At 32.7% G+C, this 13520-nt stretch overlaps 1 protein-coding gene across 1 annotated transcript in view; it reads left to right on the top strand.

Annotated features, from left to right (window-relative positions):
- EPHA6 (EPH receptor A6) overlaps positions 1 to 13520 on the top strand; it is an 870129-nt gene that overhangs the window by 54051 nt on the left and 802558 nt on the right. The window contains exon 2 of the mRNA XM_082460667.1: positions 5695 to 5759. Within this exon, the coding sequence (XP_082316793.1) occupies positions 5695 to 5759 (65 nt within the window). The remainder of the gene's footprint in view (positions 1 to 5694; positions 5760 to 13520) is intronic.

The raw sequence follows: 13520 nt of genomic DNA, 5'->3' as shown, positions 1-13520 counted from the left end.
GACAGTGTTCTTTTCCTTCCTAAGTTTACTTTTGCACTCAAGTAGGGACTAGAAAACGTTTGTTTAAAGCCAGCAGGAGGAGCTCTCACCTTGCTGGGTCCAATGCTGTTAGTGTGCCTGAAAAACCTGAATTCGTGGGAGCGTGGCCTATGAAGCAAGTGATAAAATTTAAACATGTATCACATATAATGGTGTTAAAAATAAAAATAAATCCTCAGTTTTCTTTTGATATCAATGCATCCTTCACTTGTCAGGAATGCAAATTTGAAATTTTGCTGTTCTTAAGAATTTTTAAAAGGTGTGATTGCAGTTTAATGAGGAAAGTAAAGCAATTATGTAAATCTTGTTTCTTGAAGCTACTAATAAATAAAAAAAAATGCTTCCTAAGGATCTACACTGTTGTAGGTATATACATATTTTCTTTTTTGTTTGTTTTGAAATGAATATATTTCAGTTTACAAATTATAAATATTAAGAACCAAGCAGCCCAATTGTATTTTAGAAAAAATAGTTATATCAATGAATGAATTAATTTGCCAACCTATGAAAAAGAAATCTCCATTGGTAGACTTCAATATTAGGGATTTTTGAACACTCTACTCCAGTAAACCCCTTGTTTTAAATGGCATGATTTGTAGGTAGTACCAGTAAAGTTTCTGTAGAACCCATTGATGAGAAAACCAGGATATAAACTTATCTAGATTTGGAATCAGCAAAATAAATAATGATTTTTCTCTGTATCTACTAATATAAAAAAAACAAATGATAAAGTTTTATATTCAAACTTAAAAGGAAGGAAGAAAACACTTTAAAAGGTTTTAAATATTTTTTAAGGGATATCCTGGCATCAATCTTTTGGTTGTAATCACTTTGTGATCTAAGGAAAATTATGTAACCTCTCTGAGCCTCAGTTTTCTCATCTGTAAATTGAGCATTTAAAAAAAGAAACAACTTACAGGACAATGTGGAGATTCCTTCAAGAAGGAAATATATAGACCATCCTTCCTACAATGACTGAATTAATATCATTACTTTAACAGCCTGCTAGCAAAATAATGATGTATTCCAAAAATATAAATGTGCTAAAGGAGTAACATTAAACTTTTGAGTGCCCCAAAGTGGATACTGGTATTACATACTTCTGAATTCTTTTCAATAGTATATACCAAAAATAAAATAACATTTATTTAATAATAAGATAAACTTAGAGTTTTGAATATTTATTATAATATCTTCAGCTTTTTTTCTGTAATATGTGAGATTATTTTATTACACTGAGTGAACCCACACAGCATCAAATATCATTTTGTGAATTTGCATGTGTGTGTTTGTGTGTGTATGTGTATATGTATGTGTGTATGTATACATACATAGATATATATGTATTTGTACTTTTTCCTTCTAGGCTTGTTAGAATTGTATGTTAATATGGAGTAAATGAGGCTATAAAGAAAGCCTTTTTAAAAGCTCTAGCCCTTTATGTGTCCTTTCATCTCTTTATGTGATATTAGCAGCATAAGTCATTAGCTAAATATATTAATACATTAAGAGTAGAAAATGGTGTAGCCTAATTCGATCATTCCTTCTTCATTTATTAACTGAAATATTTCAATAAGAGAAATGCACTGCACCTTGGTGGTGCAGTGGTTAAGAATCCTCCTGCCAATGCAGGGCACACAGGTTCGAGCCCTGGTCCGGGAAGATCCCACATGCTGTGGAGCAACTAAGCCCGTGCGCCACAACTACTGAGCCTGCGCTCTAGAGCCCGTGAGCCACAACTACTGAAGCCTGCGCGCCTAGAGCCCGTGCTCCGCAACAAGAGAAGCCACTGCAATGAGAAGCCCGCGCACCACGGTGAAGAGTAGTCCCCACTCGCCGCAACTAGAGAAAGCCTGTGCACAGCAGTGAAGACCCAATGCAGCCAAAAATAAAATAAATAAAAATAAATAAAATAAATTAAAAAAAGAGAAATGTTCCTTCATTAACTATTTCCTTATTCAGAAGTATTTCATATAGAAAAAGCAAAATAAATGTTTTATTCTTTTCAGATTATTTACCAGTTTTTAAAAATAATGATTTCCTAGTGTACTGCAAAAGTTATTAGTAGGTATATTTTATCATTATGAATGCATGGATTTCAGCATGTTTGAAGTGTTTCAATCCCTTATAGTCATTAACCTTGTATATGATCAAATTATAAATTTTTGGCCAGTGGAAGCCTATGCCAGTTGGTTCCTGTGTCCTTTTTACCCTAGTATACATTGATATATTCCCTGATTTGGTATAAGGACTATAAAGCACCACCAATGAAGTAATCTTATAAAAAATAAAAATAAGTGGAACCCAGATCTGGTCAAGCCACTAAATATATCTACCAATTTAAAGGAAATACAGGGAATGGGGGAACATGTTCAATGATATCTCACGAAAAGGAAAATCTGGAATGTGGGATAAGACCACTTTTGTGGGTCAAAATTTTTGCTAGTAAATTTGATTTCATGTAGTGAAAAGATAACTGGCTATTTTGGCCTTCCCTGGTGGTGCAGTGGTTGAGAGTCTGCCTGCCAGTGCAGGGGACACGGGTTCGAGCCCTGGTCTGGGAGGATCCCACATGCCGCGGAGCAACTGGACCCGTGCGCCACACCTACTGAGCCTGCGCGTCTGGAGCCTGTGCTCCGCAACAAGAGAGGCCGCGGCAGTGAGAGGCCCGCGCACCGCGATGAAGAGTGGCCCCCACTCGCCGCAAATAGAGAAAGCCCTTGCACAGAAACGAAGACCCAACACAGCCAAAAATAATAAATAAATAAATAAAAATTAAAAAAAAAAAGATAACTGGCTATTTAAAACAACAGTGAGATACTATTGCACACCTGTTAGAATGCCTTAAATAATCTGGACAATACCAAGTTCTGGTGAGGATGTGGAACAATTGGAAAACCAGACATTCTGCTAATGGGAAAGTAAATCTTTACAGCCATTTCGGAAAACAGTTTTACAGTTTCTTAAAGAATAAGCGTTCTTTATATTACCCAGTAATCACTATTTACCATGGAGAAATGAAAGCATAGGTTCATATAAAAATCTGTATATGAAAGTTCATCAGCTAGGGAATTCCATGCAATAGAATACTTTTCAGCAATAAAAAGGAACTGAGTGTTCAGTTGTATATATAGATACACATAGCAACATAGATGAATCTCAAATGCATTATGCTGAGTGAAAGAAACCAGGCTCAAAAAGTTTCATACTGTATAATTTCATTCATTTGACATTATGGGAAAGGCAAAGCCATAGGGACAGAAGTCAGATTAATGGTTTCTCGGGGCTGGGGTGGGGAAAGGATTCATCATAAAGGATCACAAAGGAAATTTTGGTGGTGATGGAAATATTCTATAGCTTGATTGTAGTGGGGGTTACATGGAAGTAAGAGTTTGTCACAATCCCTAGAAATGTACGTTTAAAAAAGGTGAATTTTATTGTAAGTAAATCATACCTCAATAAACCTAACTTAAAAAAAAGAAAATGGGGGAACCTATAGATTAAAAAAAAAAAGACCTCACCATAATGTATAGAACCTATTTGGATCTTGACTTTCTGTTAAAATAAGTTGAGACCATAGGAACATTAAACAATGACTGGATATTTGATGACATTAAGTAATACATACTATTTATAGTAGTGAATTGTTATTGTAGTTATATTAAGAGGAGTCTTTATCTTAGATATACATACTGAAACTTTTACAGATGAAATTATATGATTACTGGAATTTGCTTCAAAGAAATCTTGCAGTGAGAGTAGGTAAACATGTATAGCTGAAATAAGATTGGCTATAGGTTTGTAATTATTGAAGCAGGGTGATTAGTACAATGAGGGTTCATTGTACTGTTTTCTCCACATTTTAAATTATTTTTGAGAATTTTGCATAATAAAAATTAATTAAAGAATTATGGCTCACTTTTACAAATGTATGCTTAGTGAATATACTGGAAGAATATTCTGCAATGAGTATGTAGAGTTTATCCCAGAAATTTAAGCATGGTTTCATACTAAAAATCAATAAAATGTATCACAGTCAAATAAGAAAACCCACCGAATCCTTGCTATAGACACGAAACAACAGATGCCAAGTAACAGACTTCCAATGACATTTTTTAAAAACTACAAAAACCCCTCCAATTTTTAACTAGATGAAGAACTAAAACTCATGATGAGATACCAAAGGATTGTTTCTCAGAGTTCAGTCCATGACCGGCATCTGGGGGACTTGAAGGTAATAGTTAAAATTAAAATCTGCTGAAACATGGGCCCTACACATTAACCTGCTGGAAACACTGCAAAAATCCTCTCCTGTTGATCTCCATCTATCTTTCTGGCCTCATTTCTATCCTCCTAGTTCCCCCAAATAATCTCCACTCCTACTCCCCATTCCAGCAACTGAGAACTGATTTAGTCGTAGCTCAGTTACTTTATAGAAGGTATTCTAAAATAAATTTGTTTCTCATCACATCTGATTAAAGACCCCCTCATCCTAGCCCAGCCCAAATTGCATTTCCTTTATGAAATTGTCCCAGACCTGCCCTACCAGCCTTAGCCTAACTTAATTGCTAAGCTGTTATATAGTGTTCAATTTTAGAATTTAACAGAGTATGTCCTGATTATTTGTTTGCATGTCTTCTCAACCATATTATGAGTTACATTTAGTCAGGGGAAAAGGTGCATGGTTTTTATTTTTGCTTTTGCCTTCTTTAGCAGTAAGTATACTAGCACATACAATAATAATGTAAGCTACACTTTAAAAATATAGATTTCTTCAAAATGAGTTGTTTTCATACTTTGCCAATCATATATAAGGGCACTTAATAACACACAAAGAAAATATACAGGTAGGCCTGCTTTAAAAGTTTTTCTTTCTTTAATGTGGTATTAAAAAGACTATATATGAAAATGGGGGGAAAAGCAAAGGTGATTATTTCATTGTTGGTTTGCAAAGTGATCCTGTACTCATGCAGGGCAAGGAAAGAGAACAAAGAAACAGGTAGATCACTCCAGATTGGTAGGTGGCAGGTTTAATAAGCAAGGGAACTTATGCACAAGGCTTGTCTTGGGCGGCTGTCAGACGAGTAGATCTCTGCACTTGACCACCAGAGCCTTAGAGACTTCAGCTGGGTTCAGTCACGTATACCATCCAGATGGTTTTGGCAGCACCTTATTCTCTCAGGGCTCTGTCCTTGGAACAGCTATCACTGTGGGAATGATAGGCAGAGCATAGTTCTAAGGACAGGGGAGGAGCTGAGGGGCCTCCCACCCATTGCTCAGGTCCAGCTTATGAGTCATCTGGTAGCCATATCCTCTTGATTAACTCCTCCAACATTCATCAGTTTTAAAAGTCAGCTATTAAAAATGACTTTGTTAGTACTGTTACTCAGTCATCTATTTCATTTAGCATTGTTAAACACCACGCTATTTTAAAATTAATTTATAACCACCTTATATATTTTATATTTACTCAATATTATTAAGTATTATATATTAAGATTTAGTACTTACAAATAATTTTAAAGTGATTCAACTTATTAAAGCTAATACGATGAATAATACTAAAGGTCGTTGACATTAATTATTTAAATAACTGATTCATTCTTATGTCAATTGAGAAGTTCATGCAAGTTTTTTTGTTTTGTTTAATTCCAGTTGTGTTGCTTGATACAACAACTGTGCTGGGAGAGCTAGGATGGAAAACATATCCATTAAATGGGGTAAGTTTAAATATCTTTTAAAATTGTTATTCTTGTTAGATTTTTAGGGTCTGTTATAATAGTTAAAGAAAGAAAAACAGTGTGGTTTTGGCTGTATTAAGTATGAATTTTAGTGTATAACTTAAATGACATAGGAAAGATTAAAATGGAATTAGAACTGCTAACCAATGGGAATGATATATAAAATTCTTTGCTTTCTTCTAAATTAGTAATTGTTCTTTAATATAGTGTTTACATAGTAGTATTAGAATAGCTATCACATAAATATTTTCTTTAGAAATAAAATTTTATGTTCAAGACACTTTTTTTTTCTGTGTATATGCTTGTTAAATTTGGTAACCTCACTGAGTATTTGTACATAAACAAACTTTAGATTATCATAGCATAAGTATATTTTCCAGATACTAACAATTTGGTATTCATTAGAAAATATGAGTCTGCTAAAGCAGTATGTGTCTTTTGAACTTGGCAAAAAGATACATTATGATCAGGCTTTTGTTAGCTGAGTGTAGTTGCTTTTGAAAGGCTTATAAGAATGTATAATTTACTAAGTACACTTTTCCAGGTACTGACATCATTTTAGCTATGGTTGTACTTGACTTTTTATATGTTCTGATATATTTTGCATCATTTTCACAGTCAGTGTATTCCTACTATTTTTTTCATTTCAAGCTAAAATAAAAAGGGTGGTTTGTGATGCTTTTTACCTAGGTTTTGTCTATTTAAACAAATCTTCAATAATGGAGGTAGTCAGCTGTTTTCAGATATACTTTGGTTAGCTTTTCTTCCTTATTTTAGAAATTGTATTTTTCTCATTCATCACATTCTTCCTTGATACTGTTTTACATTGCTTTTTCTGTTACATCTACAAATTTAAATCTGAAAGAAGTTGGTTGACCCAAAATTGTTTTATATTTTTAGACTCATTCCAGTAATGCTCTTTCAGTTTGACCTTTATACCAGCAATTATTCAACAGTTATTCATTAAATGTGTATTTTCAACTAAAAATTCCTATGAAGAGTTTAATCTTTCTGTCTTTAACAGGTTATTTATTTATTTCTATTTGTTTGTTTATAGACTATGGTTTTATTTTTTCTGAAATTTAAATTTTATTCTTACAGAGCACTCGTCAAACCATTTCTGAGAATGTATCTTTTAAACTAAGATTATGCTTTTACCTTCATTATCTTATTTTCATTAAAATGAATAAACATCAGTATTCATTGAGTATGTTAAGTGTGTTATGTTTATCACAGTTACTTTCAGGAAATGAATGAAACTTCTTTTTCGGAATACCCTTTCAAGATATATACATATCTCGTTTTCTCAGTATATGAAGTAACTTATAAGAACTTACAAATATTAAGTAGTTTATAAGCCCCACTTTTTCATTTTTTGGAAAAAAAATGACAAAAATATTAGCAGTCATACTATCACTGACCTCATGTTGTCATAGCCAAAGAATCATGTGAGGAACAGAAGGAGTTGTGCCCTGCTCTAGTGATTGTGTTTGGCTTGATCAGGCTGCATTTCTTAAAGCAAACTGGTAACCAGGAGACACAGGGACTTACAGAGTTACAAATAAACTTACTGCTGTTGTTCTTGTAATGATTTTGTCACAGTTGTTATGAAATGGGGAATTTTTCTACTTCTGATTTATTATAGAGAGAGGGCAGAATTGTTTGAAAAGTGATGCTTACCTCATAGTTTTCTATTTTCCGGACACTGCACTAAGAATTTTATCCTTTTTTTTCACAACGGCCCTATGAAGTATGTCTTAGTTCTCTTTCCCTGTTGGAGAAACCCAGTTTTAAAGATGGTAAGGAACAAAAATTACCAAGAAGTAATAGGCCAAATAGTGAGTGATGGATTCCAATTCAAACTAAATTATTTCTGACTCTAATACCTGTATACGTATTATGGTACACTAACAGAGAGGAACATTGGAAACTCTATGAAAAGGCAATTACTTATGTGTGCTATTTGCATAATTGATTCAGATTTTTTTCTCCCCTTGATAAACATACTACTAAACTGAGATATACATTTTGGGCACCAGCCAAGAATGAACAAGAGGAAAGAGAAAAAAGCAGGGAAGGAGACTACAGTAGAAAATAAATATGATAGAATAAGGTAGAAAAGGAAAAGATGGTTAAAAATTCATTGAGCATTTACCATATGCTAGGCTTTGTTCAAAGCACTTTACTCACATGAGTCCTAGAAATCAAGTATAAATTTTCCTTATTGAAAGATGTGAAAATTGAGCTTCAGGTATATTAAATAACTTCTTCATGGTCACAGAGTGAGGAAATAATGCAGCAAAATTTCTAAGCCAAACATATTTTAATCTTCACATGTATTTCACACTAGGTGCTTTTTATTTCTTGAAGATTCTACCATGTAAAGATAAAGGGCAATGAACAATACGTATAGACTACAGAGGGAACAATAACACATGGATTCAGACGTTTAAAAGTAAATTGAATACTCAATTACCTTGGAATAGGCTATTTGACTTTTAGATTATCCCCCCAAATAATAATGCTTATATGGCAAGTGTCAGCAGTGGGAATACTTGAAAATAAGAGCACATGGACATATTTTATAATAGATATGGATAAAGCTTCATGAATTAGATAAAACAGAGATGAATCAAGGGAAACAATAAAATAGATAGATGACATAAGTAAATTTTAAAGAAAACATACAACTTAAATTTCTCTTTTAATGAAGAGGATAGATTACGGACAGGAATAGAGCTTTACTTAGTGCTATTTGTAGTTTAAAACAAGTAAGGAAATAATCAGTGAGGATAGAAAAACTTTGAAAACAGTCTACTAAAAATGGCAAGAATGAAAATCATCTAGACATCATAACTGGTTAAATAATTTAAAATCTATAGGAACTGTAAATCAGTGTATAACATTTAAACTACCATTTATATCTGTGTATTAAAATTATAATTATATCTGTTTGAAATTGTGTAATTTTTTAAGGTTCTCAGGTTTTTTGAGCCATGCTAATTTGAATGGCCATTTTAACTAAAGTTGCCTTTTCTCAGAGACACTACTTCAGTTGTTTTTACAAATATGTCATGGGTAGAAAAGACAATAGATGATATATTTGACAATCTTATGATATAAAGTATATTTGGTGTTTCTCTGAATAAAGTATTTCCTAGGAGTAACTTTAAAATCGATAAAATTTTCTTTCCATAAAGAATTGAACTAAGAGATATTTTTGAAATCATATAATGTATGATTTATATTATAAATCATATAAAATATATGCTTTAGTAAATTAATTCATAGTGGTTTTAATTTTTGTTGATTTTTTTTTTTTTTTTACTAAAAATACCTATTCCACCCTTAGTAACATGCTGATGTAATTACAAGAGTAGGCATTCATGATGTGCCTGTAAACAAAACCATTACTGGTTATTTGAGTAACCTCTGGTTAGCAAATATGGAAAATAGATGAATAGTTTTGAGCAAATGACTTTTTAGGCTTGCAAAAATTAAAAGAAAATATATTTATTTTCTTGCTTGCTTGTCAACTCATTTTTGCCAACATTGAAAATACACTTTCTTTTTTTAAAAGTCATGTCCAGAATTCAATTTAACACATTTCTATTGTTCCATGTACTCTTTTGCAGTTTAGAAATAGGTCTACACAATCATAAGGCCAAAGAGAGTATCTTCAGGTAGTTTCGAGTAATGTTTTGTGAAAGAATAATAAAGGGAAGGATGAATTCTGCTTGAGGAAGATTGGTAGTAGGATGTGACCCATCAGCTCTTTCTTATAAACTAAGGAATCACATATGGGCTGGAAGAGAGGGTGGAAAGCACCTTTCAGGAAAAGAGAATGGCTTGAAGACAGGCACGGAATTCTTAAATGTATGCATTAAGTTTTAGGGACGTTGAGAATAATTTGTGTGGCTGAAGAGAAGGGATGTGGTGGGAAATAAGGCTACGATTATAGGCTAAGCCATACTGTAGGAGACTTAGAATTTCAGTGTCTTAATTGATTTACATAGTGTGCATCTCAGCCCCTGTAAGTAGAAGCACTTTCTGGATTTGCTCAAACAATCAAATTATTGAAGCTTTCTTTTGTTTAAGACAATAATATAAACGCTTGGAAATGAAAGACACCTTGGAAAATTGTTGCAAAGGATGTTCAAAATATAGGTGTTCTTACTGATATGTTGAGAACAGAGTGAAGTTGAATAATTGTATTTGTATAGAGTATGGAGCTTGGTTTTAGAAAAGAATGAATACTTCAGTGAATTTTGGAACCAGTGGTTGTAATTCTTAACACTGTGCTCTCACTGTCTAATGTCAAGAATTTTATATCTACATAATTCGAAACTCTTAAGAACTTTATCCTGTAAATGTCCCTTCTATCCTTTATCTGTCTATGTACTACACTAAGGTAATAAAATTATGATGATCTCGTGGAGTAGCTAACAGAGTGCCATGATAAGCAATGAAAGAATGCTGCATCAATAAAAATTTTTGCATAGCACTATAGAAATTATGTGAATACTGTAAAAGTGTTTTCACAAACATTAAGTATAGGCATATGCCCTGGATTTTCTATTTGCTATTAGTAACTAATAACTGGTTAATACTAAATCTTACTCTGTGCAAAACTGAAGGATGTATTTCAGTTTTGAAAATCTCCTGGGAAGGAAGCAGCTAATCTTTAAGAATTCATGCTATTTTAATGCTAATGAGAAAAAAAGAAACATGAAAGACATGGCTCAGGCAATAACTTTGTACAAAAGAAGCAATTAAAAAATATATATCTCCTGAGTTTGTTCTCATAATCTGAAAATGTATGAAAAAAATTATATAAATTTTCTTGACACATTAACTCTCATATTTACTCCTTTTCTTTGATATTTTTATTTATTCAATTTATTTTTAGCCAATATATAACATTGTACATGAAAGAGAATACAGTAAGAGGGCCTGTAAGTTAAATGTGACATTCAAAATCCTTAATACCCATTACATATCAGTCCCTATTCAGTGCCACACAACTGTGGGGGGTTGTCATATTGGGGCATCTTGGCTCAGTATTAACTCTGACTAATAAAAAGTAATTGCTGTTAACCAGAAAAATAAAAGACTTTTCATAATATAAAAATTGGATTCCATGATTAAAAACTTATATTGTTTCCTTTGAGCTTTAGTAGTTATATTTGATACTTCTTAAAATTTAATAGCCATGTGGGTTTTTTATTTAATACTGTAATTGAAAATATAAGTGACTTATTTGGGTAGCCATATGCTGGTTTTTAAAGGTACTTAATACTTGAATAAAACCTGTTAGTTAAAGCATAGTATTTCATAATAATAATACATCCATAAAATATTATTTAATTTATACCTAAAATTATGCATACTTAATGTTGATGAAAAAACTTGATTTTTAAGCACCCTATCAACTCAACTGAAATATTTTCATCATTATTTTCTTTTATAGTAATATTTTTAGGAAGAAAATGAAAGATTTGCTTGTTCCAGATTTTTTTCCCCACTCTCCTCTGTTGGTTGCTACTGTACAGTAGATCAGATCTAGGTTGCAAAGTTGTAGTGGACACAGATATATGCACTTCAGTATTCAAAATCTAACTTCCCTAACTTCCCTTTCAACAGTGAAGTATGCTTTAACAAAAATTTAAGAGAAAAATGAATGTTAGTAGGAAGAAAAAGTGCTATTGGATATTAAGTTGTATTTTATATTGATTATGACAGTTAGAGATTGGAAAACTTTGTGTTTCTCAGATGCCAAATATTGGTTTCAAATGTATATTATATGTATTTCGTGCATGTTGTGACTTAGATGATCATTAGGGTTTGAATAATGCCAGAGCATACAGGGTATGTGATCTTACCTGTTAAATATAGTGAACTAGTGTTATGAAATTTACCCTGAGATAGAAAAAAGGGATACAAGTCATTCATGCCTAAATAAAAGTTATGAGTGAACCCAACAATTCAGTCATTAATGATTCTTATAATGAAAAAACTAATGATTTTTATAATAAAAGAGGCTTATATTGCAATTAAACTGTGTAGAAAGATACTTTATTCCATATGTCAGAGCCCATTATTTCCTAATATCATTGTTCCAAAGTTGAAAAATCAAAGGTAGAATGTGTTTATGATAGAGAATGGAATACCTACTAATACTGATAGTTAATTTCTGTATTTCGTATAGTAAGAACCAATTTATCATAGTAGCTTATTTTAGTGCTGCATTTTTATTCATTTTGTAATACATTGAAATTATCCAAAACTACATGTATGTGTTTGAATTCTGAAAATATTTATAAGCTTTAGTTATAATTTCTGTTAAAAATAGATGTGTCAGTTATTGTTTTCAAAACTGATATCTAGATAGTTTTCCTCCTGAGAAACTTCACAACATATGTGGTAGTTTTCTAAATATCCATCATATTAATTTCAATCATATTGTTTCACATTTGAAAGAAATTGCTTTTCAGTTTTGAAAGTTTCTATTGTCCTATCCCCAATCTCAGAGATTCTTGCCTTAGTTATGTCCAGTCTGTTAATGAGCCCATCAGAGGCATTCTTCATTTTCCATTACATTGTTCTTGGTCTCTAGCATTACTTTTTGATTCGTTCTTAGGATTTCCATCTCTTTGCATACATGTTCTTACATGTTGTCCAAGTTATCCATTGAAGACTTTAGCAAATTTAAAAAAAATCCCTGGTCTGATAATTCCAACATTCCTGACATATCTGACTCTGGTTCTGATGCTTCTTCTCTTTAAACAGTGTTTTTTGACTGTTAGTACATCTTGTAATTTTTAATTGGAAGGTGGACATGATGTGTGGGTAAAAGGAACTGAGGTAAATAGGCCTTTAGTAATACAGTGGTAAGCTGTGGGGGAAGAGAAAATGTTTTATAGTCCTATAATTAAGTCTAAGGCTTTTGGTGAGCCTGCACCCCTGGACTGTGAACTTTACCAGGGCTTCTCAATTTCCTTTTTCCCCCTTAGGTGAACAGGATGGCTAGAGGGAGTTGAAGTTAGGTATCTCCCTGCTGCTACATGGAAGCCTACAGCTGGATAGAGCTGGGTATTTTCCTTTCCTCAAGTAGGTTAGGCTCTGTCAAAACCCCAGCAAGCAGGTAGGGCTCTGGTAAAGTACTTTTTCCTTAGGGCAGGCCTTGTTAAGAAGAGCCGAGTGCTCTGGCATATTTCAAAGTGGTTCTTTTACATTTACAACTGTTATCAACATTGTATAGTGTATAAGTGGCTGAAACATTTGCTTAAAGAGTTTCACAAATTATGATTGTACTTAATTTTCTCTACCTTCTGTTTTTATGCAATGAACTGTCTGAATTTTTCACTTTCTCATCACCTCAATCACTACTGGTAGCAGGTGGCTTTATTTTCAAGTCCATTTAATCTAAAAAATGAATCAAGCTTTTATGCCTTTGATTACATGACATTACTGCTGCTATTCTTTCAATAAAGGGAGACATCAGAGTTGCCCATGGTGTGCAGTTTGAGTAGTAGACCATGACACTCCCAGGAGCTTATAGAAATTTAGTTCCACATATCTAGGCTTCACAGGAGACCTAATGTAAGTTTCTGCCCCCAAACATTCAAGTTGTTAATGTCATGGGTCTGCAATAAAAACTGCTTAATTTAAGCATTTTATATATTTTTCATTTAATCCTAATAATACCTATGGGAAGTAAGTATTATTAGTATCATTTTC

Source organism: Balaenoptera physalus, assembly GCF_965194825.1.
Source record: "Balaenoptera physalus genome assembly, chromosome: 4".
In the NCBI taxonomy this organism is placed as follows: Eukaryota; Metazoa; Chordata; class Mammalia; order Artiodactyla; family Balaenopteridae; genus Balaenoptera; species Balaenoptera physalus.
The sequence above is the reverse complement of the archived record's forward strand: the minus strand, read 5'-3'. Positions and strand labels throughout refer to the sequence as shown.